This window comes from Moschus berezovskii, chromosome 17, assembly GCF_049115385.1.
Source record: "Moschus berezovskii isolate FMDL1 chromosome 17, NW_MosBer_1.0, whole genome shotgun sequence".
Lineage (NCBI taxonomy): Eukaryota > Metazoa > Chordata > Mammalia > Artiodactyla > Moschidae > Moschus > Moschus berezovskii.
Genome location: NC_142476.1, coordinates 7,191,305 through 7,218,296, shown reverse-complemented (window position 1 = coordinate 7,218,296; position 26,992 = coordinate 7,191,305). Strand labels below are relative to the sequence as shown.

General features: G+C 46.7%; 1 protein-coding gene across 2 annotated transcripts; it reads right to left on the bottom strand.

Moving 5' to 3' along the window:
- Positions 1-12,910: 12,910 nt before the first annotated feature.
- DYRK3 (dual specificity tyrosine phosphorylation regulated kinase 3) lies at positions 12,911-26,375 on the bottom strand. Of its 2 annotated transcripts, none has more exons than XM_088845150.1 (3): positions 26,080-26,375; positions 23,975-24,086; positions 12,911-18,622 (listed from the first exon to the last, which is right to left on the bottom strand). In XM_088845150.1, exons 2-3 carry the CDS (start codon positions 24,056-24,058, stop codon positions 17,048-17,050), a joined length of 1,659 nt encoding a protein of 552 aa, XP_088701276.1. In that variant the 5' UTR covers positions 24,059-24,086; positions 26,080-26,375; the 3' UTR covers positions 12,911-17,047. The 2 variants fall into 2 exon arrangements, with proteins under 2 accessions (XP_088701276.1, XP_055275960.1); XM_055419985.2 differs by having other exon boundaries at positions 12,912-18,622; positions 26,118-26,375.
- Between the last annotated feature and the right edge of the window lie 617 nt (positions 26,376-26,992).

Here is a 26,992-nt window from a genome sequence, read left to right as displayed (position 1 = left end):
GCCCAGAATTTTGAATGATGTACTCTGTATTGGAGAAGGAAATGGCAACCCACTCCAGTGTTCTTGCCTGGAGAATCCCAGGGACGGGGGAGCCTGGTGGGCTTCCATCTATGGGGTCACACAGAGTCGGACACGACTGAAGTGACTTAGCAGCAGTAGCAGTAGCAGTACTCTGTATAGAAGTTAAATAAGCAGGGTGACAATATACAGCCCTGACATACTCGTTTCTCAATTTTGCATCAGTCTGTTGTTCCATGTCCGGCCCTAACTATTGCTTCCTGACCTGCACACAGGTTTCTCAGGAGGCAGGGAAGATGGTTTGGTAATTCCATCTCTTTAACAATTTTCAAAAAAAAAAAAAAAGAATTTTCCACAGGTTGTTATGATCCACACAGTCAAAGGCTTCAGCGTAGTCAATGAAGCAGAAGTAGATTTTTTTTGGAACTCCCTTGTTTTTTCTATGATCCAACGGATGTTAGCAACTTGATCTTTGATTCCTCTGCCTTTTCTAAATCCAGCTTGAACATCTCAGTTCATGTACTGTTGAAGCCTAGCTTGAAAGATTTTAAGTAGGTTAGCCTGGCTTCAATCAGAATGGTAAAGAGATCTGACTTCCATAACCTTCACTATCCATCACAAAGTAATTGGCAGCTCAGGATTGTTTTAAAGAGCACTAGTCTTGATCGCTCGGAGAAGGCAATGGCACCCCACTCCAGTGTTCTTGCCTGGAGAATCCCAGGGACAGAGGAGTCTGGTGGGCTGCTGTCTATGGGGTCGCACAGAGTCGGACACGACTGACGCGACTTAGCAGCAGCAGCAGCAGTCTTGATCGCTACTTTAGGTGAAGAAGCCCCAGTCAGAGATGCTTTACCTCAACATCAAAAATCATACAGGTACCCTGATCCTATTTTAAGACCAACCTAAAATACCTTGGATCCAGAATATAACAACCTCCCCATACCAGTGAAGATGCATTCAGCTGGAAAGGTAACTGTGTTGTACTGTACTGTGCTTTGCTGTGCAGTTGTATCCAACTCTTTGAGACCCCATGGACTATAGCCCACCTTGCTCCTCTGTCCATGGGGATTCTCCAGGCAAGAACATTGGAGTGGGTTGCCATGCCCTTCTCTAGGGGATCTTCCCAACCCAGGGATCAAACCCAGGTCACCCACATTGCAGATGGACTCTTTACCATCTGAGTTACCAGGGAAGCCCAAGAATACTGGAGAGGGTAGCCTATCCCTTCTCCAGGGGATCTTTCTAGCCCAGGAATCGAACTGGGGTCTCCTGCACTGCCGGTGGATTCTTTACCAACTGAGCTACTAGCGAAGCCCTGGAAAGGTAACTATCAGTGGCTTAACTCATAAAGCAGATAATAGTTTCTTAATAAGCCCTAAATGAGTGATCTCTGGTTGTTTGGCAGCTCAACAAAGTCGTCAAGTACCATCAAGGATCCAGGTCCCACCACCCTGCTGTACTGCCATCCTCAGAGGACTGGGTGTCACCCTCCAGCTCAGTACATCCCTTCTCTGTTTCAAGGAGGCTGCAGTGGCTTGAAGCTTCTTATCTTCAGAGGACACAGTTCAACAGAGCAAGGAAAGAGGCAGGAGTGAAACAAAGAATACAAATAAATTTTAAACTTTTTAAGGTTTTTTTGCTGTGTTGACTATCTTATTTACCCAAACATATTTGGACAGCAAGGAGCTCCAAGCAGTCCATCCTAAAGGAAATCAGTCCTGAATATTCATCGGAAGGACTGATGTTGAAGCTGAAACTCCAATACTTTGGCCATCTGATGCGAAGAGCTGACTGATTTGAAGAGACCCTGATGCTGGGAAAGATTGAAGGTGGAGGAGAAGGGGACGACAGAGGATGAGATGGTGGGATGGCATCACCGACTCGATGGACATGAGTTTGGGTAAACTCCGGGAGATGGTGACGGCCAGGGAGGCCTGGCATGCTGCAGTCCAATGTATCGCAAAGAGTCGGATTCGACTGAGCGACTGGACTGGTTTCCAGGTAACCCCAGCAGATTCATCCTTACGTCTCATTGGCTAGAAGTGGGTCACATGCTCATCCTCCACCAATCACTGGAAAGAACAAGTGGAGTTCCTCCAACTCCTCCACTGTCGGGGAGTCTCCCATCCCAAGGGAAGACAAAGAGGCCAGCTTTTGTAACTGACGGTGTGTGACCCACTCCCCCTCAACTGACTCTTCTCTTTGATCTTGTAACATGTTTAAGTATCCTTGGCCTTCAGGTCTGCTTCTCGCTGACACCTGCCCCATTTCTCTGTTTTCTTCCCCAGCGAATTCACTGCAGGAGCCATATAACTGCATTGCCTCCAATGAATGATTGATAGGATCTGGTTACTATTAAAACCTGGGGCCCATAGTAAGCCCTGTGTCCTCTGCCCCAGGAGAGCAGAGCCCAGTTCTTGGATTTGGAAATAATAAAAGGAGTGAAAGTTTAGTTTAAAGGATGAGGAGTGGCTTATGAGGGTGGGTAGGAGGAAAGAGAAAACGCATAACATGAACAAATAAATTACAACAAATCTATTTTCTCCCATAAAGTAGAAACTGGAAAAAAATAAATAAATTGGGAGGCCTAAGTTCAGTTAAGGGAAAAGCCAGCACTTGAATCCAGATCTTTAAGACCCTAAAGCACATGCTTTGTCCTCTTCCTACGACCATGAACAGCCATGAAGTCTCCTTTCCAGAGATGGTGATCTGTATGTACAGACTCATTCATTCATTAAGCAAATTTTTATTTTGTGCCCCTTATAAATCATACACAGAGCTAGGCTTCAGTGTAGCTGTGTTTCTGCTTTGGGAAGGGGTATTCAAAGGACCTCTAGGGGTGTCTTCTGGCAACAGAGTTCAACAACTGTAGAAAACAGGCAGCAAAGGCTCTTTATCTGCTGTTGTCGGTATCTGATGAATTCCCACTGGGGAAGGGGCTAGAACACAGTGGACACTACTTTTCTGCCCAGGCTAGGAAGAACAGTAGAAGGGCAAGTCACCAGAAGTTCAATGGCCACACTAGACTCCAGCAGTCTCTCCCAGGGTCCAGTGTTAAAAAGAGGTCCAATGCCGTTTCTTTGGGGATCATGAGAAAGTTGTAGAGATGGATAGTGCTAATAGTTGCATAACATAAATATCCTTTAGTGCCACAGCACTGCACACTTTAAAAATGGTTAATATTGTAAATTTCATGATATATACATGCTATCACAATGAAAATTACACTTAGCAAAGTAAAAAATAATCCTGAAACACACTGCAACATTTCTCCTGAATGGACACCTATCCAAAGAACTGACTGTTCATAACATTCGTGCACTCAGCTCGTTTTACTTTCAAGCGATCAGTACAGAAAGAAAGGAAGGAAGGAAAGGGGTAGGGAGGGAGGGGACAAACAGTACCGAAAGCTCCATTAATTTATATGTGGAAAGGGTCAGGACCATAATCGAAGCATAGAACTTGTTCTTCTGGCTTGTTTCCTGCCAAGAGCATCCTGTATCTGATAGACTGAGTCACAGTGCACATTTTTAAAGTGTCCAGTTAGTAAGGTGCCTAAAAATAGACGTAAATCATAAAGACTAAGTGACAATGGCAACAGCAAAACAGACCCAGGACTTTGTCTTTCCAGCCTGAGTGCCACAATCACCAGGTCACTCTGACCTTCCTTGGCAGGCAGCCCCGGACAGCTGGAAAAGGTGACTTCCTGACCAGGATCCCAGAGCCTGGCAGCCACGGGGGCTGAGCCATGTGGGGGTCTCTGTCCAGGCTGGAGGGACAGTGACGCCAGCTTCCAACAGGGAAAAGCACTCGAGCAGTGGTCCCAGGATCAGGAAGTGGTCCCCTCCCCCACCTGCAACACTGGGAAGCAATGCCTTTTGGGGGAGGGGTCACAGTGCTTCCCTCATCACCACATTGCAAATATGGAAACAGCTAGGCTTGAATAAAGATACAAACAAGAAGTCTGTTTTCCTCCATGGAGCAAAAAGGAAAAGTGTGTTCTCGTTGGAACCAGGCTGTGGTTCACAGCATAGCTCCAGTGGGGTTTTTTTGCCACTAAACGTGTCAATCTGTAAAATTGAAAGAAGATCCCGGCTAGGAGCCATGACTGCAATCAGGAGAAAGAGAAGGAAGCTAGAGGGACTCTAGCCTGGAGTCACAGGCTTCTTTTTTTGGAGCTTGGAAGGAAGGACTGCCCCTGGACCAAGGTGGAGGGTAGGGAAGCGGCCCCAGGGTAATTACTGGGGTGATTACTTTATCCCTGTAATCACCACCAGAGGGGGCAGTCGCTCCACGTCGGTGGTCTCTGCCCTGCAGAGAAGGTGCACCGCACCTAAGCCACGGGAGAGACCCTTTCTAAGGCTCTAAGGGTCCTTTCAGCGCTCCTCTGCCCCTGCTGCCTGCATTTACTGAGCAAATGTCACTCTCCGATAAGGAAGGCGCTGCAGGCCTCATCTGATCCCTGGCAGCTGGCTGTTTCCCCCACTCTTAAACAGCTCCCAAAATAAACTCCAGCACCTTATTTGGCTGTGTCACAGGCTCCCAGCATGGGCTGCTGGCTGCCCACAGCCACTGAGACAGGAGCAAGGTGAGGGCAGGTAAATTCCCTCGGGTGAGGCAGCTGTGCGCAAGCCCCGTGGAGGAAGCTGGTTTCCTCCTCCTGCCCAGGGCTGGGGCAGACATCTGCTTCCACCCTCTGACCACCACGCAGACCAGGCTTGAGAGCATCAGCTGGACCCCTGGCCTGCGAACCTGAAGGCTGCCTCTTGGGCTCCTTGCTCTAGGGCTCATGAGACAACCCCATTTAGCATTGACTCCCACGCCTCCTCGCCCCCAGTGCCTCTGTCTCTCCTTCATTCCATCCGGTGTCCTCAGAGGAAAGGCTAATTAAATTGAAAAGGGCTGGCCTATTTCTGGTGTTTTTCAGCTAAGACCTGGAGGAATAGCCACAAAGTTTGCATGGAACTGCAGGGAGACTGAAGAGTTCTGGGCTTAGCTGGTTATTCTAGGATTGGCAGGCCCTAGTTCTAGTTCTAGTTAAGGTTCCATCCCATTTCCTGGGTCATAAAGTCTGAGGTTGGGGTAAAGTCTGAAAGAAGGGGAAGTACCCTGGCGGGGGGTGGGGGGGGTTGACTCCTCCCACATTCTCCTAGAAGACTAAACAAGCTTATTTATTTGGCTTACTTGTTGCAAAGTCAGAGCAGCAACGGTTTCCAAACAACTGTTTATATTCTCTGCGGAGAAATGGCAGGAGTCAGGGAGGGTGCAGGGGTGGAATGTGGGATGGGGGCGGGGACAGGAGGGCCCAATCCCTAGCTCACATTCCATTCCTTTCTTTTGAACAAATATTGTTTCCTTCTAGAAAATTACTTTCTTTCCAAAAAGAAAGCAAATTTTACTCCTCTGCATCAGAACATCCTTTGGTTCCTTATTTGCCTGTTTAACTGACAAAATCCTTAAGTGTACTCCAACGGTCCCTTTCAGTTCAGTTCAGTTCAGTTGCTCAGTCGTGTCCGACTCTTTGCGACCCCATGAATCGCAGCACACCAGGCCTCCCTGTCCATCACCAACTCCCGGAGTTCACTCAACCTCAAGTCCGTCGAGTTGGTGATGCCATCCAGTCATCTCATCCTCTGTCATCCCCTTCTCCTCCTGCCCCCAATCCCTCCCAGCATCAAAATCACTGCAGATGGTGATTGCAGCCATGAAATTAAAAGATACTTACTCCTTGGAAGGGAAGTTATGACCAATCTAGATAGCATATTAAAAAGCAGAGACATTTCATTTCCAACAAAGGTCCATCTAGTCAAGGCTATGGTTTTTCCAGTGGTCATGTATGGATGTGAGAGTTGGACTGTGAAGAAAGCTGAGTGCCAAAGAATTGATGCTTTTGAACTGTGGTGCTGGAGAAGACTCTTGAGAGTCCTTTGGACTGCAAGGAGATCCAACCAGTCCATTCTAGAGGAGATCAGTCCTGGGTGTTCATTGGAAGGACTGATGCTAAAGCTGAAACTCCAATACTTTGGCCACCTCATGCGACGAGTTGACTCACTGGAAAAGGTCCCCTTAAACCAGCCCAAACCTTTTTCAGCAGATTCACTTGCTGCCATGCTATACTCCAGCCACCCTGAGTTTGTCATCATATCTTTTCATCTCTTGTGTCTCAACACACTTCAAGTCCTCCGCCAGGAAGTCCCTTCTCAGCCTAGCGAATTCTGCTCACTAATGGACTTACAGTGAAAATACGACCTCGCTGAAGTCTTTTTTTTAACACCTCCAGGTATTAGCCACTCTCTCTGTTATACTTCCCTAAAACTTGGATCATATCTACATTACACCTCCCATCAAACATATTTTAATAATTTTTTACGTGTTTCTGTTCTATGTAAAATATGAGCTCCTAAAGGCAAGGATGGTATGTTTTATTCACCCATACTCCCCCCACGGAGTCCAGTGAATTTTTATTGATGAATTGCTTGACAAATTAGGACATCAGTCTTGGAGGTGGAGAAACCAGAGACCCCAGGGGGAAAATAGGCAGTCTGGAAAATTGATCCTTCCCAGGGGAGTAATATGTGGACTCAGCCTAGTCAGATGGGTGTCTTTGGCCCTGGCTAGGACGCAAAATCTCAGGGAGGGAGGGTCTGAAACTTGACCTTGGGGCGGATCCAATTGCAAAGCGGCATTCTGCTACGGAATGAAAGCTCTCCCAGCCTCGTCTTACCTGTCCCCTGAGCCCCATCTCACATTCCCACCTCCTCCAGGAAGGCTTCTCTGAACACTGCTGCTCTGGCCTCCCCAGGCATCCAGGTTCTTCCAGTTTCCCCCTCGGTGGATGGCACAGTGCTGGCGTGTTTTATGCTCCAAAACTGTTGGTTAACGCTGATGCAGTTGCCCGCTTTGCATCATGGAGACTGCTGTTCCTAACCTCCCTGCTGGATCCCCCCCTCAGCCTTCTCCGCTGTGCTCTGTCCCTCTGACTTTCAGGGAGTTTCGGTCAGTGGAGGCACCAGAGTGAGATGAGATGGCAGCATGCCCGTCCTCTTGGCTGGTCAGAGGTCAGCAGGCCGTCTTGCTCCACCGAGGAGCCCTCCTCCGGTGGGGCATCTCCTGCAGCCTCATCCCAGTCCCCGCGGTTCTCTTGGCTGTGAGGCTGTGGCGTGTGTGCTTCATTGTCCCTCAATAGTTTTCTATAAACGTGTTCACATTTTGCAAGTGGCCTCTTCCTCAGACTCTCCCCAGCTCCTCTGTTTTGAGTGGGGACTGGACTCAGCATCCCTGGGAACCTTTATCACCCTCACGTCTGGCTGGGTACCTGTCAGTGTTCTTTAGATGCCCACTCTACTCTGCCTGCAGTTGGCTCAGAAGCAAATGTCATAATTAAAGGAACTTAGCTGTTTCTGCGTATGTCTGAATCCCCCACTGATTTCATAAATTTTTCAATCAGAGAAAGGGGGCATTCGACCCCTAACCTCAGCAAGAATCTCAATGGAGTTTGGAGTTCCAGAAAGGTTCTTGAGATCTCAAATGATCATGTTCCCTTCTTATATGTTCAGTGTTTTTCTGGACCAGTGAGATTCATTAACTTGGGAGTATTTTGGGGTGGAGTTCAGGGGTTCCAATCTCCTCGTTGAACAATCAGCCATCTAGTCGGTAATAATCTCCAGAGCTGTTGAGTGAGAGCTGCCTTCCCACCCCGAGCCATCCGTCAGCCTGCTCAGGCTGTTCCCTTGGCCTCCCCACCAAGAGAACTTGGTTCTCTTGGAGAGAGAGAGCAAGTTCTGCCTCCTCGTGACCCCCAGTCTGCCATCCAGCCCCCACTGCAGTGAGGCTGCACACTTCCAATCACGCCACCCAAGGTGTTTCTCTCCCCAGCAGGATCTGAGCAAAGGAGTCTCTTGGCTCAAGGTTCCCCCAGCGTCTCAGGGAGCTCAGATCTGAACAAAGAGGTCCTGAGTTTGCTGAATCATTTCACCTAGTTCAGTAAAAAGATCGGTTCCAGAGTTACACTCTTCTCCTGGGAGCCTTGTGTGCTGCCCTAGTTTGCCTGGAGGGCCCTGAGAGCTGGATCCGAAACATGCAGCCTGGGGGGAAACTGAGGCCTGGGGAGGAGCAGCCTGGGTCTGGGAGGGCGGGAGAAGGAGCCGAGACTGAGCTGCTGAGCTGGGGGGGTGGAGGTGGGGGGAGGAACACACGCAGGGGGCCAAGGCCATGTGAAGGAGATACGCGGGGCGGGGTGGGGTCGGGGGGACGGGCAGGGGTGCACACACACTGGGGATGGGCAAACAGCGGTCTGGCCCTTGGCTTCAGCAGGGATCTGGGGTCAAGCTCTTCTCCCTTCAGTCCTCACCAGGCCAACACCCCGTCCCAGTGCCAGGACGCGGGACTGATGGATTTGCCTGGGGTCGGGTTCCACCAGCTGGCTCTGTCTGTGGCCCGAGTTGCCCCTTCCCCCTGCCCCTCCCTGGCCTCCAGGCCCCACGAAGAGGAGCTGGCACCGTCGCCCACACGGCTTCCCACGCCAGCGGAGACACTGGAGCCGGGAGATGACCGAGCTCTTTTTAACCAGCCTCGGCTCATGTGACTGGCTTTCCTCCAGGCAGACAGACGCAGGCCAGCCCTCAGGCCGGGCCCACAGGCTGCTGATTTCCTGCTGGGCTGTCCTTAGGCAGAGTTGGCAGGGTGGAGCCTTGTCATCGTACTTAAGTCTCAGCTGGCGCCACTGAATTTCCCCAGCCTCAGCCTTCGCCCCTTTCCCAACCCTGCTGGTAAAAATACCCACCCCCAACTTTGGCACCTTTGGGGAGCTGGATGGGGGCCAGGGGAAGGAGGGTTGCTGGGAGCACAGTGTAAACACTGCCTGGAGGTGGGTGTTGAATGGACACGGTTTTTGCTAGTAGCGGTGCAGAGTCTGGCTCCAAACCCTGGCTCTGCCACAACCGAAGGGCCAAGGGTACAGATTTGCTCAGTCCAGTCTGGGGCTCAGTCTCCCCCATTTTCAGGTGGGAAGAGCCTCCGCACCAGTGACCCGTGATTGCTGAGGCAGGAGGCACTGTAGACAGGGCCGGTCATGGGTGGAGCAGTCAGAGCTGGTGATGGACGGGGCGGGTCACCACAGAAGTCCTCCATGGACTTCTCCCCTCTGTCGTTCCTCTTGGGAGGAGGCTGCTGGGAGAGACTCCTGGGCACTTGTGTGTCCGGCATCACATGCATCCCACTGTATGCCACTTCTTCACCCGAGTTTGACTTCCCAGAGAATTGAGAGCGAGGATAAAGGTCTCATTCCTGTGTGAGCCGTCCAGCACAGTGCCTGGCACATTCCTTTACTGAAAGAATGGAGGCAGGCAGAGAAAGTGGTAGGTGGGGCCTGGTGCCCGCAGGGGAGCCCCTGGGAGCAAACAGGGCACCCGCGGAGCCTCAGGGCTCCAGCGGCCCTGGTGTCCAGCCCAGCATCTGACTTTACAAACCGCGGCTCCGAGGTCAGCTCTCAGCCCCACCCACGCTTCCCCAGCTAAGCTGCACCTCCCTCCTCTGGATACAGTAGAATTTAAGATTGGGAATCTAAGGGCGGAGGGATCACTCTCTCTCTGAAAGGCAGCTGCCGGGTTGAGGTAACAGGGGCGGCAGGGGCGACACAGCAGCTGGGAAACAGCTGTCCCTGCAGGAAGACGCACCGCGGAAGCCCCGGTGCCTTATTTTAGCAAGGTCGAGGGGAAGCATCTGCGGTCTCCCAGAGAGGTCTGGAGCCGCTCTGCCTGGAAATCTGCCTGAGGTTTTAAAGCAGAGAGCAACTCTGGGTTCCAAGGAGAGAAAAGGGACTCCTGGGTTTGCTAAGGGGCACTGGGATCTCATGGGACCACAGATCGGAAACTGCAGGAAAGGATCTCAGGGTTGAAGTCCCTGACTCCATCCCACCATTCACTTTGGTCTTAGGCTCAGACAGGGTTTGATGATGGGACAGGAATAAACAGTGTTGATTTAGCAACCGGAGAAAACGGCAATGCAAGAAAGCTCACAAGCCAGTTTGTTGTCGAGGGAAATCAAGGTGAGAGAGGGAAGCCTGCCGTTTCCTCCTCCCCTGGGGTAGCTTTGGAGGGTTGAGGAGGGAATGGCGAGAGTCACACCCCCGCCTGAAATCATGCTGGAGAATCCCCAACGGCAACCCCATCTCATCAAGTCAGAAACGGAGGGAAGTGAGAGCCACGTGGCAAATGGATAGCTTGTCTCTACACCTTCCACCTCTACCGTATTTTCTGCTTCGCTTTCAGCTCAGAAAAGGCTCCAACACCCGACAGACTCAGAGCATTCTCTTCTGAAACTCTCTCCCCTTCCCGCCCCATTCACTTGAAGATTTGAAACCACCACGGAGTGTAGATAGCTTGACGTTCTCTCTAACCCCACTGCCAGGCTTTTTGAAATTCTGAACAAACGGCCTGTGGTCCTGCCAGTGCATTTCATTCCTGACAAATGCCACTGGAGTGTTTTTCTCTTTTTTTCCACACACAGCAGTTGCTCAATAAGTCACTGTCGAAAGAACAAATGACCAAACAAGGCCTGAACAGAGGGCTTCAGAAGGGCAGAGGTGAGTTTGGTTGGGGCCAGGGCTCCACCCAGGGCAGGATGAAGAATCCTCTCCACTGGTTCCCACTGGGTGCCGTCAGGAGCGAGGCAGGGCTGGGCAGCCTCTGTGAACAGCGGGTTGTGCTGGGCCCAGGCACGCTCTAGGAAGGGCAGGATCGGCCTTGGCACTGCAGTCGCTTCCCATTTCTGCCTCTGGACTGGAACGCCTTCCTGGACGTTGAGAGGCAACAGGCCGCACACCTTGAGCTTCCATAGTCATTTCACTGCCTTTTCCAAGTTGGGATAGCTTTTGCCTTAAATGGAACCAAAAAACCATGGGCATGTCCTGGCTTGGGGTACACTGTATCAAAGTTGAACTGCTATGGTGAAGGCTGGTATCTTTTTAACTTCCCCCTGGCCTGCAGTTTCTCCAGATGAAGTTAGTTTTTCTAACATGTAGCTGCTTCTTGTGAGTATGGGAAGGTCCTTTTCTAGCTATAGGCCAGGGCAAGAAGGGAGAACTCAAGAACTTGGGGAAAATTCAAGAGTGACCGAAGGCAGTTCTTCCACATCTGCTTAGCTCCTGTTGCTGGGGCAGTAGGGGCCCAGGGCCAGCCAGAAGCAGGTGGCAGCTAAGGTGCCTGAGGGCCCCTAAGAACATTCTTTCCCTTTCCATTTGTTCTGTTCCCATGAGTGCTACATTACCTGTAGACAAAACACACCAAAACTGCCCAAATAAGCTGCATTCCTTAAGCTGCTCACCAGACTTCACCCTTAGGCCGAGCGTGGTCCCCAGGAGGGTACATGTGGTAACTCCTAACAGGAGAGCTGCTAGTTAGGGCTCCCTGAAGACAGGCATTCCTGAACCCACACCTGCTTCCCCAGTTCCCTCTCTACAACAGTGCCAGAGCTCATGGAGGACACTCTGGAGAACTCAAAGGATGGTGTAGGCTGCCTCTCTACAAGGCTGTTTTTCACTCCACTGCTTTTCTATTTTCTTTTTTGAGCATTTTCTTTCTATATCAATATCACCAAGTTAAGAGAGGCTGTACCTGCAGCCCTAAGAATTCATTGACTGGTACTTACCCATTATACTGGGAACATTTCAGAGTATAGCACTCATGGCCTCCTGGGAAAGTTGTCAGCCTTGGTTTTGAAACCATCATGAGATGCTGAAAAATTCTCAAAGCAATTAAAAAAAAAACAAACAAATACCCTAAGGAAAAAACAAAAAACCACTGACTCATCCATGCCAAACTACCCTTTCCAGAGGAAGCGAGTCAGCAGATTCAAGTGAACAGTGATCAAACCCCATGATACCAAATGATTCAAACCTGATGCTTTAGACACTGACATCCTGAGCTGAAATAGCCACAGGTCACCATCTGACCTGATTTAGGGGAGCCCTTTCTTTTTATTTGTGTAGTAGCAGAAGTGGTGAGAATCTTCCGAGTCAACAGGCAGGCAGACTTCTCCTGTTATAGAAAAAATTATGAGAGCCTGGGCTTGACTTAGTGGTTGGTGAGCTATATTAAGAATCGTATCCTTTCTTACAAAGTCTAGACGATGTATTTGTAGCTCTGGCTTATCTCAGGGAAAATGGCTCTCAGCAACCAGAGCTTTTAGTCCTTACATGGATGGGTTTGCTTAAAAACTTCTCTCACTGAAATAATAGGCATAATTTGACACACTTGAAAGGATTACCCTTAATCACATTCCAGTTGAAGGTCAGGTTTGGAAGTAAATTCTTGTAAAATCTTGGGCTTTAGGAAGCACAGGTTGAAGATGAAAGTGGGACACACTGAAGAGATTAAAAATATTGCAAACTGAGTGGCTGATCCCTGGCAGAGGACAGCACTTCCTTGACTTGCCAATCCCTGGCCTCATCTCTCCGTGTTCAGAAGACTCCAGATTGCTCATGTTGTGGGGAACTGCAGCTCCTCTATGCATAGTAAGCTATAGAGTTCTACAGACTGGTCACCTCCGGCGAGACTGAAGAAATGGAGGAAAACGTGTTCTGGCAGTTCCACCCAATTCAAAGGATAAGTACTTATCCTTCATTCTCAAAGGAGAAAAAAGCATTCAGATGCAGTCTGGAACAATCACTGTCACCCTGCCAACTTCCGTGTTTGTGACACTGAATAACAGATGCAAGAGAAATCATTAAAAATAAATGAGAAAGAATTTTCCATGATTCACTAAAGCAGTAGGCGTAGTCTTGTTAGTCAGCGAAGCTTAGAACCATGTATCACCTGCTACCTAAAATTTAGCATTTAACTTTACTTACGCCTAGTCAGGAATTCAAACAGAAAGTTTCAACATGACCAGCTGCTACAGGTTCAGTTTCATAGTCAAATTTTTGTTTAATCTTTGGTTCAGTTTTTTGATCATGTAATAAACCCCTTTCTTAACAAATTCAATGTCATGAAAACTAAAATATAATGACATTAGTTAGCTAACCTGTCTGTCCCACCTCCCCTTAAAACACCTAGGAATAAGTGAAAGACACGTGTGCCCCAGTGTTCACTGCAGCACTATTTACAATAGCTAGGAAATGGAAGGAGAAGGCAATGGCACCCCACTCCAGTACTCTTGCCTGGAAAATCCCATGGACAGAGGAGCCTGGTAGGCTGCAGTCCATGGGGTCGCTAAGAGTCAGACACGACTGAGCGAGTTTACTTTCACTTTTCACTTTCATGCATTGGAGAAGGAAATGGCAACCCACTCCAGTGTTCTTGCCTGGAGAATCCCAGGGACGGGGGAGCCTGGTGGGCTGCTGTCTATGGGATCGCACAGAGTCGGACACGACTGAAGTGACTTAGCAGCAACAGCAGGAAATGGAAACAACGTAGATGTCCAAAGGCAGATGAATGGATAAGGAAGCTGTGGTACATATAAACAATGGAATATCACTCAGCTATAAAAAGGAATGCGTTTGAGTCAGTTTTAATGAAGTGGACAGAGTGAAGTCAGTCAGAAAGACAAACAGTGTATATTAATGCATACATGTGGAATTTAGAAAGATGGTACCGACGATCCTACATGCAGGGCAGCAAAGGAGACACAGACGTAAAGAACAGACCTTTGGACTCAGTGGGAGAAGGCGAGGGTGGGATGACTTGAGGGAAAGGCGCTGAAACACGTACATTACCGTCTGTAAAACAGATAACAAGTGCAAGTTCGGTGCATGAAGCAGGGCACCCAAAGCCAGTGCTCTGGGACAACCCAGAGGGGTGGGGTGGGGAGGGAGTGGGAGGGGGGGCTCAGGATTGGGGGGCGGCTCAGGATTAGGGGGGCACATGGATACCTGTGGCTGATTAAAACTGATGTATGGCAAAAACCATCACAATATCATAAAGTAATTATCCCCTAATTAAAAAAACAAAAAACTCAAAAGCAAAAACACCTCGGGTTAAAGCATGCTAGTATGGTCATAATCAATCTCCTCCAGGAAAGGAGATCCAGACTAGACTCTCTCTTCTTTCATGGAGCCCTTGTGGGACAGAAGCAGAATCTTTGTATCATAGTTAGGTTATGGTTGCATTTTCTTTTTCATTATCATCAAATGTCAAATATTGGATCAGGAAAAGGTGGCCTCACATAACCCTTCTCTAATTATCCTCTCTCAAAAGGAAGGGGTCAGAGGTTCACTGTGTAGGTCAATTTGAAAGAAGATAAGAGGTGAGCACACTCCTGGTACATGGAGGGAAACGACCCCCAGCACGTGTACATGCTCAGGAGCATCACAACTGGTTAACTCAGAGCTCCACGATGAACAGGAATGCCTGTTTGAAGCTTGCACTCTAACAAAGGAGAAATTGTGACAGCACATGATAGATCAATTACTGGGAGAGCAGAAGGTGGGATGGGGTCTAATAAGGTGAGCAGGCATTAGCTGGACAGGTCAGTTTTCCACGTTGGAAAAAAACCATGATTTTACGAATGAAGTAAAACAAACATTCCTACCCAGCTCTGTACTGCATCAGTAACAATTTGGAAACTCAGTTGATTTTTTCAATTTAAAAATCAATAAGTCAACCAACTTGACCTATTTAATTGAAATAACGAAAATGGCTAAAGAACAATCCAATAACTGTAATACACAGCCTGAATCGCTGTATCAATTCTGATCCAATTCAGTTACTCAGTGCTATGGCTGGGCAGGGATCCAAGCAATATCTGACAATGGCTGGACAGTGTGACAGCTTCTAAAAACTTCAATTATCCCTAAACTTGAAATGCACTCACTCATAAACCTCTCCAAATCCATCTGGCACAAACACAGTGTTTTTGAGCAGCCCACTCTCCCCAAACTTGAAGTAGCCCGCAAGAGCCAGGCATGCCAACTTGAATGACTCTGCTTTGCGTCACCCTCTAAGCTGCCAAATTTAGGCATAAACACATCCATTCACCTTCGGAGCTTTCTAGAATTTGTACAGTGTCATGGATTGTGTATATCCTGTCACTTGACCCAGGTTCTGTAACCTCATGGTCCCTTTAATACACAGAATCGGATCATGGGCTCCCTTCTCTCCCAAGTCACACACAGCGCTGAGTGACCAAGGAGACGGCTCACCAACAACACAAACATCGAAATCTAGCACATGGCAGACGCGTTTGAGGTTGCAGTCCTTTTAACAGTTTGCTGAAGAGAGCAGGTCTCTCTGTGTGATAACAACTGGAAAAACCACTTCAACATATGCTGTGCCTAGATAATGCAGGAGTTTTACACAACTTCTCTGCAAGTCAGAATGTTCAGCAGGAGTTAAAGAGCTGAAAGGACTTGCATATTCCATTGCCTTCTGCAAACCAGGAGTAGTGCAAATAACTAAGGTTTTAAATATACAGTTGCTCAGGCCCCAGAAATATCAGGACATCCCCTTTTTAAGAGGCTGAGGCCTCAGTCGGAACCCTGCCCTGCCCTGTGGCCTTGCAGCTGAGAGGCTGGGGCCACGCTCCAGACATTTGCTCTCTCAGCCTGTGCTGTGGCCATCAGGAAAACTTCTGTTTAAGGCAAAAGTTCCTGAAGCAAGATACCAATGTCATGTTCCTTCTTTTTCTGTGTTGTCCAACAAAACCAGCCTCCTCCTGATCCTATGAAATCTGCAGAGACTAAATTCCATCTTAAAACTGGAACTGGATAAGGCTGAGAACAGCGTTAGAGAAAGCAACGGTCTACTCTGCAGAGCATCCCGTCAGGACAGTGCTCAGGTGGACCGCCGTTCTGGAGAAGGATAGAAGCAGAGGCAGGGCAAGGGAGAAAACAAAACAGCAAGTGCGTTAGCTGCTGTCCCTTCCCACCATTCTGAGGAAGGCATCTGGTTTGCAATTCATTTTATTACTAGCCCTCACTGTTTAAATCTTAGCACAGAAATAGGATATTTAAGTGAAGAAAGAATGAAATGGATTAGTTTTTGGATTTTCTTACAACTGAAGCTCGCTCTGAATAGAGGGAATGGTCTTCTGCTTAAACTGAAAGTGACAAAACTGTGGCACAGGAGGGTGGCAGGCAGCTGGACAGTGTGAAAGTAGAACTGTGCTCAGCTCTATGCGACAGCGATCACTTCGTGAGGTAAGAATCCACGGAAATGCACAACTGTCATTTGCATGCTGATTCTACCTTTAACGTTCCGGCTCATTTGCAGACCAGGGTTAAATCCCTGGGTTGGGAAGATTCCCTGAGGAAGGGCATGGCAACCCACTCCAGTGTTCTTGCCTGGAGAATCCCTGGACAGAAGAGCCTGGTGGGCTACAGTCCATGGGGTCAGACAGAGTCGGACACGACTGAGCGACTCAGCGTAAGCACGATGTCTGTAAATGCTTTCAGTGCCCAGGAAACTAATCGGCGGCAAAATAATGACAACATAAAGTAAAAACACCACCCATCACAGAACTGAAAGGAGCAACTTGGAAGCAGGAGACCCCCTGCATCCTGGAGCTTCCCCAACCCCGTATTCTACTGTGAGCCCTTCCACCATGCAGGAACCCACAGGGCAGCGGGCTGGGGCGAGAGATCTAGCTTTGGCTCTCACTTGTAGTTACAGGTGTACTACAGCTATGTCCCAGATTAACCCTCTAGAACAGATGCTGAGGGAGTCTAGAAGTTAATGATCAGGATATACTTTCTGGCATACCTTCTACCTTGAGAGAAAGAGATTTAAACCAACCAAATTTAATATGGAAGTTGATGCATGCCTGCCAATAATAACAAAAGATGCATTGACCTATAAAAAGTCTTTTAATATATATTCCAGGATGGCCAATACAAGCTGGTTAGGTAATTTAGCCCTTGTGAAGAGTTCTTTTAATAGTCATATAAAAAAGGTTTGCCTTATTATTTTTTTTTTTAAAAAGAAATCTACATTGACAAAAAACACATCCACCAATGGGTGTTTTTTCCTCTCCATTTTCAGGTTTGCAAGGTAATTAAAAATACATATATATGCATCTCTGAGCACACTGCTATCCATTAGTTGATCAGTTTTGGCAACACACTGCACAGAGGTATACCACCACTGGCTTCTGACATTAAATTAGCTTTAAGCTTATTGGCTATTCCTACAACTGGAGGCAACTTGGAACCCAGTCCCTGGAAAGCACTTGCAGGATTTACTACCCGTTTGCCTGACACCTTTTCAATGGTGAGAGGTCTAGGGACAGATTTGCTAATCCAAGGGTGTCTTAATGCCTGAGCTGGGGTCAAGCGGGCAGAGGGGTCCCAGTGGAGGCATCTTTTCAGAAACTCTATAAATGAGTAGTCCTCACACCCTTTCAGTGCCGTCACCCAATCTCTGCTGCCTGGGGGACCCCGCTTCTTACCCCTCCGCGAACGACCTCCCACAAGCACAGCCCTCCCATCGGCCTGCGTGGTCACAGAACAGTAGCGAGGCAGACCCTTGGAGTTAATAAAGTACTTGGCACGTTTGGATTGTTCCAGAAGTTTTGCTGGTGGCATCCCCAGAAGTTCCATCATACAGGCCAGCTGGTCTCCTTCATCCTCTCCAGGGAAGAGCGGCTGTCCTGTTAAAAGTTCTGCAAGGATGCAGCCAAAACTCCATATGTCGATGGGTGTGCTGTAGCGGCTCCCCAGGATGATCTCCGGAGCTCTGTAGAACCGAGACTGGATGTAGGTGTACAGCTTCTGGTACTCGAAACAGCTGGAGCCAAAGTCAATGACCTTGGTTGCGCTGCGCCCGTGCTGTTTCAGGAGAATGTTTTCTGGCTTTAGGTCACAGTGAATGATCTTGTTTTTGTGGAGCGCATCCAAGGATTGCAAGATGGATTGAGCAAACTTGCGAACTAACTGGATGCTAAAGCCCTGGAACTTGTTTTTTTTAATGAGCTCATAAAGGTCTATGCTCAGCAATTCAAAGGCCATGCAAACATGGTTCCGGAATGTGAAACTTTCTAGCATGTGAATAACGTTCATGCTGCCGCTTTTATCCTGCTTCTTAAGATGCTCCAAAATCCGGATCTCCTCGGCCGCTTGGCGATGGAAGCGCTTTTCATTGCGCACCATCTTCAGGGCCACGTACTGTCGAAGTTTGTGATCATAGACCCGGGCTACCTGCCCAAAACTGCCCTTGCCAATAATTTTCAGCACCTCATATCGATAAGCTAGATGGTCTCGAGGCACGTGAATGTAGGACCCATCTGCATCGTCATATCCGCTGTTATTAGGACCACCAATAACTCCATGTCTTTTTTTGGCATTTGGACCCACAAAGTAAATTTCTGGATAATTGACAATTTCCAGCTTCTCATAAGCAGTGAGGTGATGTTTATATTGCTTCAGGGCCTGTTCTGGAGTCAGAGGCACCACTTTGGATGCTTTGGATGAACTGCTGGATTTCACTGTATTCAAACTATCCGAACTTTTACCCTGAGAAGTGGTGGGAGAGCATTTTTCAGAGTCGTTGATACTATCCGACTGAAGGTTGTCAGCTCTTCTGTTGCCAGATTCTTGAAATAGCTGTTCTACCTTCATCTCGCCTCCATTCAGGAAGTGTTGAGTAGGATCTCTTGTTAAATGCTCAGTGGTGATCTATAGCAAAGAGAAACGAATCTATGTTAAAGTCACTAAAAACAGTGGAAAGACGAAAGAATCCTCCCCTGGATGGAACAAAACAACAAAACATGTCCAGTTGTGTAGCTAACAGACCCAAAAGTGAGATGAGAAAAGCAGGCATCCCTAGAAACTTATGCAATGCTAATCTTTAGACTCCATGACTTATGGGCATCCCAACTCCCTACATATGGCTTGCTTTGTTCCAGACAAGATGGTCATCTTACCATACCCTAAACATGCTAGATTCCTTCTAACATGTATGTCTTCCTACTGAGGATCTTTCCAACGCATCCACTTGAATCCTACACTCTCAAAGCCCAATTCTCGTCCCCTCTCTCTGCTACTCAGAGCTACTCCAAGCCCACGCTAACTGTGGCTCCACTCACATCTTAACTGTAGCTTTGCCGTCTACCGCATAATCTGACACCTGACTATACACATACTTCACACTTGTTTCAAGTATCTTCCCAATTCTTAAGGGCACGTATCAGGAGCAAAATAATGCATATTACAGTGTTTTGTAAATGATACAGGGACAGAAGCAGGATGTGAAGCCAGGGCTTCTGACTCAGTCCGAACGTTACTATAGCTTGGTGCCAGCTTCTCCTGGTGTCTGCTCTAACTCTCCAGCAGGGCCTGAGTGCTGATCACGGCCTGCAATCAACCAAGGCCTCATCATCCACTCCTGGGGCCCCAAATAAATTATTCCACCTTTTTACCTCCCTTCATTCAATCACAAAAGTTCTAATCCAGAGGACTCTTGAGATCACTGAGGCCGAGTCTTTCTGTATCTGATGAGGAACAGTGAGAATCCAAGGCCCCTGTGGAAAGGGGCCTTTCCTAAAACAGGACAGCCTCCTTCTTTCCTTCTCTCTTCCAAGGCTCACAGACATACACACCACTCTTCCTCAGCAAGAGCCTACACGACAGAGGCAAGCAACTCTTTCTACTTGATTTTACATCACATTTTTCTGCAAGGAACAGTAACCCACAGAAGAAAACTCTATTTATTGCATATCTCTGAAATAAGGTTCTTTGAAAATAGATGGGAGAAAAAGAGCAAAAAAAAAACAAACACCAAAAAAAAAAAAAAAAAGATGTAAGAAAGTACTAAGAAGAAAAAAAAGGGGGGGAAATGCTAAATCTGCTGTTCAAAAACAAATTCCAGGATAGTTCCAAGGACAATTTTTTTTAATGGATCTGAAGAACTGTACCCCTGATGTGTCTGAGAGCCTCTATGATCATTTCAGGGGAGCTCTGAGTTATGGTTCTGATCTCTTAAAATATGATCCAAATTATAAGGTAGTGATCCAAAGTGGCCAAACATTTAAAAAACAGAATTTTAACAAGACCTAATTAAACAACACCTAATCTATCATCCAAAAAAAGGGGTGAAAAAAAATTAAGTGTCAGCATATCTAAGACCCTAGTTTAGTTGCAAAAGCAGGATAGTAGTTCCGGCCTGTTCCTTTTAGGTCCTATAATCAATTTAAACATTTATAGAGTACTATAGTTACAAAAATGAGGCATCACACCATCTTACACATAAGCAAAGCAGCCAGTACAACTGTAGCCATACTTTGACATTGGGTTACTAAATAAACAGGCAAGATATGGACGAGGAGAGATCTCTGATACCAAAATAGAGAATGATCACTAGTCAAGAAGTGCTAAAAGGTAAATATAATGCAACATTTTTCTTATCATCAATTAACTCAAATAATTATTCCTGTTTTTAGGGATGTTCACTACTACTATAAAAGTAGTAGTGAACAATTGAGATCACCAAAAAACAGGTGATCTCAAGGCTCTACAATCTATTAGGAGACATACTTTGCCGAACTAAAGAATTATAATTGTTTGATTTTAGCTAGATATACCTACAAAACCGAACATTTGCATGCATCTCAACCACTTTTCCTTAACATTTTTATTATCTAACCTAAATGCATTTAAATATTTACTCTAAAGTCTTGGGGACACATTCTTAAAAAATATGAAGTCAGAGGCCTTGGCTGGGGTGGCTACACTGCTCAAAAACTGTTGATCCCAGGACAGGTAAAACCTTTAGACCAGTTTCTTAGCCCTGATTTCTCCATCTGTAAAATGTGAATAATACCTCCTTGTAGTATGTTATGAGAATCAATTAATAATATATGTGAAAGAACTTCGCAAATGATAAAACAGGTTAAAAATACTGGTAACAATTAGGGAAAATTCTCAACACAGTAAGGTTTAAACTCTGATACACCCCCCTTCCCCGTCTAGCTTATCTTTCCTCTGTGGCTCCAGACTCCCCCTCCACCAGATGTCTGGCATTAAATATGCCTTCTGCTCCAAGAAGGGCTTCTTGATTGGGCTTCTCTTAGGATGCACGGAAACACTTCACCCACTTTCTCCCCCGCATAAAACCTGCTTGCAACTTGCTATACAATTTAATGTGTTACCTCTCCAGAGCTATTTGAACTTTAATAGAAGATTAATGTCTTAACCCAAAGCAATGACTCTCACAAGCTGGTAGGAAAGCTATCTGTGGTCCAGGGTCCATCCCTGGCTACTTCACCTAACTCTGCCTACAAGGAAGGCTGTCCTGGCTCTCGAGGTCTTCATTTCTGTTTGTGATCAAAAGAGAGTCTCAGGTACAGAACGTTAATAAGAACAGATATACAACAGAAAATTAACTGCCATAGAACTATTACAATAAGATTAAGGACATCATTTGGATTTGCTGACTCGTGGTTTTTCCTGAAAATGAGCGTAAATCTCTCTCTCTGAAATTTAAGTCTTACTTTGCTCTCTGGACTTACATAGGAGTGTCCAAATTTCCACACTAAAGCTCTTCAGATACCTAAAAGGGTTGTTCTGCCCCACCAATTTTCTGTAGACTCATCACCCCCATCGCAACCTCCACCTCACACGGCTTGTGATCCCACGTTCTCAACACAGGCTGCACTTTGTGCAAGCGTAGCTCCCAGAACAGAACCCGACACTTCAGGTCTAGGCCCCCATGGATTGTCAAGTTCTGAATCTCCAATACATCTGAAGAATTCCAGGAAGGAATTTTTCCACACAGGGAGGGGTTCTTTTCTTAGCTTTCTTTCCTTTCTTGTAAATAACTCAAATACTGGCCTGAATCAATTATGTATCAAACCTGCTGTGCTATAAATAAAATCTTTCTTTCATTGTTCTAGAAGAATCTACAATTCCACACACATGTTAAAGTAGTTACTTTAACACCCTCTCACACACCCTCTCACTCTCAACCCTAAATCTCTGCAACACAAAGCTAACCTATTAAAAGCCTAGGAGCAGATGATTTATCATTTACAATGAGAATGTAAGGCATCTCGGATAAACAACGGAGCTAAAAGACTTAGTGAAATGAGCAGTAGGGTCTTGGAGTCACAGCATAATGAGCTACAAGTGTCACTAAGAGGTTGAAAGCACTTTAAAAAAAGGTTCATTTCTTTTTAAATTTATTTCTTTACTTTTGGCTGAGCTGGGTCTTCATTGCTATGTGTGGGCTTTCTCTAGTTGCAGAGCACAGGCTCCTGGGTGCTGGCTCAGTAGCTGTGGTGCACGGGCTTAGTTGCTCCACCGCATGTACAATCTTCCTGGACCAGGGATTGAACCCATGTCACCTGCACTGGCATACGGATTTTTAACTGCTAGTCCACCAGGGAAGCCCTCAAAAGTAAAACTTTTTCAGCAAAGTTTGCAAAGACACCATTGGGTTAGAACATAAAACCTTGTGTTTCTGAAATTGTATTACTGTATCATAGAGTAAAAAAATTCATTTTGATCCTGAAACACAATTTAATTGCCCTATTAGACAGCTTCCCTGGTGGCTCAGATGGTAAAGAGTCTGCCTGCAATGCAGGAGATCTGGGTTTGATCCCTGGGTCAGGAAGATCCCCTGAAGAAGGAAATAGCAATCCACAGTGTTCCTGCCTGGAAAATCCCATGGATGGAGGAGCCTGGTGAGCTACATCCCATGGAGTCGCAAAGAGTTGGACATGACTAAGCAAAATACAGACAGTGATTAGCACTGGCCAACTAATGCCCAGTGCTAAAGTTAAAATGGCCTATTATCTACATTCAATTATCATCTCCAAATTGTCTAGCATTCTTTCCAAAATAATGTATATTAAAAATAATTATGCGATTTTATTTTGAAAATATTCATAAATACATAATTTATATCAATTAATAAATGATTTGACTCAATTTTAAAAATGAGTTAAAATGTACTTTAAGTCACATGATGACCAACTGCAAAAGCTTCCATATAGAGATATGCTAATTGTCAGCAAGTAACCAAGAAATCTGATCATCAACACAAGGACTACATATATGGTTCTGGAGTTTTCAGAAGTTTTTATACATTATAAAAATAAGCTGGCAGAGAATGGAAAGGAAACTTATTGAACTCCAGAAAGGAGATGAAAAAAAGGGTTACTGGCCTTCCAGATATATTTAGCCCATATTCCATAATATTACCAGCCTTGAAAGCTGTGAAAAAGTTGATTTTTAGTGGCAGAGCTGACAAAACAGCTGGGAAGGACTATGAAAAATGCAAGCAGTTCTTTATACAGAAATAATTTTAGGTCTTAAACAGAAATATGAAGGAGAATTACTGATAAATTAGTCAGTTCAATTATTCAATTTGTTCATTAGATGACATGCAGCAAATTTTAAAACCACAGGATAGCTTCTCCCTGTCATGGAACTTGTCCAAACCCTACTCTCCCTACCACTCTATGTGTGCCAAGGGAATAAGAATTAGTTTTTTTTTATTACCTTAATAAAATGGTGTCAAAAGCTAAATGCCTGCAAGCTCCAAAATGAATAAATGCATCAAAACCAAACTGTACTGTTCCAAGTTTTATTTATGATCTATAAAATGGTTCTCTTAAGCATACTAAAGCTAAGACTGCATTTCTACCTTGCAGAAAAAACATACCTCCAAGTTCAGAGGTATTTTCTGTTCCTTGTTTTTGTTAAAATGAGCCATCATAATACACTCTATATATTTATCATTCTATTAAAAAAAATAACCATTATCTAGACAAAAGTAGCATGCTATTTTTTTTCCTATTTATCCCAGTGATTGGAAGGAATAAATAAATGGGTTCCAAATCAAAATCATTCTGAAAAGCTAAACTTGGACCTCAGAAGCTGTTATTTCAGGTCAAGAGAAACCAAAAAGAAACAAAAAAACAGCCTGGGTTCACCAGTGAGATATAACTGTACCTTGATCACTCAAAGTAGCACTTCCTCCTTTTCAGGAGGACCATTAAAGCTCAAAGAATGACTTCATTTACTTACACTTAGTCTTCTGGGTAGAGGTGGTTCAGAAGGATTGCAGAGTACATTTGAACAGGGTGGGCATCTGGTTTCATCTATCATCATGAAGGTATCATAGACACCATCCCCCAATCTAGTTGAAAGGATTACAGATAAAATCTGTCAGTAACTAAAGTAAATACATTTGTATTTCCAAAACACCGTGTATTTTAAGTACTTATCTTCTACAAAGAATAATGAATACAAACAAATGCCCACTCTGTATATACACCACCAAATGTACAATAGACAGGGAGTGGGAAACTGCAGTGTATACAGCACAGGGAGCTCAGATGGCACTCGGTGACGACGAGAGGGGTGGGGGTGGGGCTGGGGGTGGGGCTGGGGAGGGGGATATGTGTACCTGTGGCTGATTCACACTGTTGCACAGCAGAAACTGACACAGCATTGCAAAGCAATTATACCCCAATACAAATGATTATGGTGGGGGAAAAAATGTTCACTTTGAATTTTGGCACTGAACACAAACTACAGAAGTATTTCACAAAGGAAGAGAGGAAATCCAACTTTTCTCCTTTTGTATCTAAAGAAATAAAGGTATTTCTAGGTTTGTATTTTGAAATAGTTAAAAATAATTCTTACTTTCTGAATGTTGTTAAGGATAGGAACTATCAAAGGATCTCATTTAACTTACTGCTTGAAAACGAAGACTAGTTTAAATTCTGAAGCCTAAAAGCTAACTAGAACAAACAAGACGGAGGACTGTATTTTCAAAGTCGGAGACACGGATTTTAATTTCAGCTCTAAAACTGGCTACACCAGCTCCCTCTCTGAGCCATTTTCGACACAGTTGTAAAAGGAAGAACAGTTCCAAGTCTACACCTTTTTGGATCTTACAAGCAAGAAATAAAAGGCGGCCTTATGGCTGTCTTCTCTTTACTTACCTACTTAACATGTATTTAATTTGTAGAAAAATACAGTGAATTCTACACCAAATACTAAAGAAATTATCTAAATTACAAGCATTTCACATCTTTATCCACTTAATTTTCCAGTGGATGGTGGAAGCTAAATGCCAAGTGATTTACAGATTATTTCTCTTTACTTTAAAACTGTGCCTCCATCACTGGAAGGAAACACAAAAGACGGAGATTTCTTTAATCCACAAGATGGCCCTGAATAATGTACTTCATCTGCTACCAAGAACATGGATTTCCAGTAACACACATCAGCACTTCATTGTATCATTTTTACATGATGTACTATGAATGCAATGATAATGACCCAGATGCCAGGAAGAACTTTTTAATCTTTAAAAGCATGCTGCAATAATTCAGTGGCTTGTAAAAACTGTTTTGCAGAATTAGTTCTAGAGTTTTCCTAATCAATGTGTTACAGAAATACAGGGTTTTTTTTTAAAAGCTAAAAAAAAAAAAAAAAGAAACCCTAACAACCCACTACACATATTTTTGGAATGTTCTCTTTTAAAAAACAGTCACGTTCTGATAGAATTATGTCTTTAATGGGAACGGCTTCACTGACAAGAACCAAAAATTCTGGATGCGACTGACTCTTTGCCAACAACAGGAATAAAACAAACACAATGGGACAGACGTCCACATTTACAGAGAAGGACAGGTGGAAGACCTACAAGATTTCCTATAAAGAGCCAAACGAAGTGTCCATGCAAATGAAGTGGGGAGCGGGGGGGTCCCTTCTATTAAGGTGTAAAATACAGTGCAAGGTGGAGAAACTCACAAAACAAGGTCCACTGAAAAGCCCTACGGGGCAGAGTCCCTCACCTGCACCCCGAGGCCAGGCCACACCCCTCACGGCAAAGTCCTCAGTTATCCCTGTTTATCCCCCCGCGTTTGCTAAGAAGCCCCGCCAAGAGTCCCGGCTTCTCGGATTCTCGACCGTACATCCCCGATCGAGGGCTTCCGAGAGAAGCCCAGGCGGGGAGTTACTTCCCCAGCCTCCTCCCGCACTGGGCTGGGGAAGAGGGCCGCGGACGGAGAAGGCGGCGGCGGGCCAGACCCCTTCCCCAACCCTCCCGCTGGGGCTCGCTCAGCGCCCAGCCCGCCCATCCCCGCCCCGCGCCCCGCCGGCCAGCGCCGGCCGCTCACCGGGGCGCCCCAGCCCGTTACGCCCGCGGCGCCGTTACCTCCGCTGCTGCGGCGGGAGTGCGGCCCCCGGCGGCCCCGCATCCTTCCGCCCGGGCCCGCGAGCCGCGCCTCCCATCCCGCAGCTCGGGACCCCGCTGGGGGAGGGGCGGCGGTTGGAGAGGCGGGCGGGCGGGCGGCGTCCACCTGCGCCGGGGCGGCTGCCTCCCGGGCCGCGACGCTGCTCCGGGAACTCGCGTCCGGACTCGGGAGCTCCGCGTGCGTTCGCTCGGGACTGGCCCGGGTCGGGAAGAGCCAGAGGAGCAGCTAGGGAGCAGGGCGGGAGGGGGAGCGGCGCGGTCGCCTAGCAACCGCGGCACGCCCCGGGAAACGCCTCTGCGCAAGTACGCGCTGACGCACGGGGGCGGGGCCGAGCGTCCCTCGCCGGGGGCGCGCCTCCGGGAAGCGCCTGTGGAGAGACCCCGGCAGGTGGGGAGCCTTCAGGGCGGCGGAGGCCGTCAGGCCGCAGGCTGGGGACTGGGGCCGGGGCTGTGGAGGGAGAAAGGCCCTGACGGAGCGTTTGTGAAGTAACCGCCCTCGCTTTCCGAAGTGCCGCTGGCCCCTCAAGGCCATCTATCCCTTAACACGTTTCAGCTTGGAGTTCTACAACTTCGCTTGAAAATAAATTTTAAAAGAATTGGGGCGGAAAAAAGGGGTAATTTGTCAGACTGAGGGGGCATCCCTCCGGAGGGTAATGAGTTAACGAAGGAAAGCAGTAATAATAAACCCATTTTGTCTATGACACTACCGGCGCGACGAACGTTTTCATTTAACCATAGCAGATGACATCCCACTTTATATAGATTTAACTAGGAATTATACAATTTAAGCTGAGGTTGGTCCGACTCCCCTGCCACGGATGCCACGGGCTGGTATG

What these genes read in the sequence shown, in the direction of transcription:
- DYRK3 (XM_055419985.2), bottom strand. Translation starts at nt 26,194, where the DNA reads ATGGGAGGCGCGGCTCGCGGGCCCGGGCGGAAGGATGCGGGGCCGCCG. An exon ending in CTCCCGCCGCAGCAGCGGAG is followed by an intron (nt 24,087 to 26,117) that starts GTAACGGCGCCG and finishes CCTTTCAACTAG; the next exon opens with ATTGGGGGATGGTGTCTATG. An exon ending in CTCTACCCAGAAGACTAAGT is followed by an intron (nt 18,623 to 23,974) that starts GTAAGTAAATGA and finishes TCTTTGCTATAG; the next exon opens with ATCACCACTGAGCATTTAAC.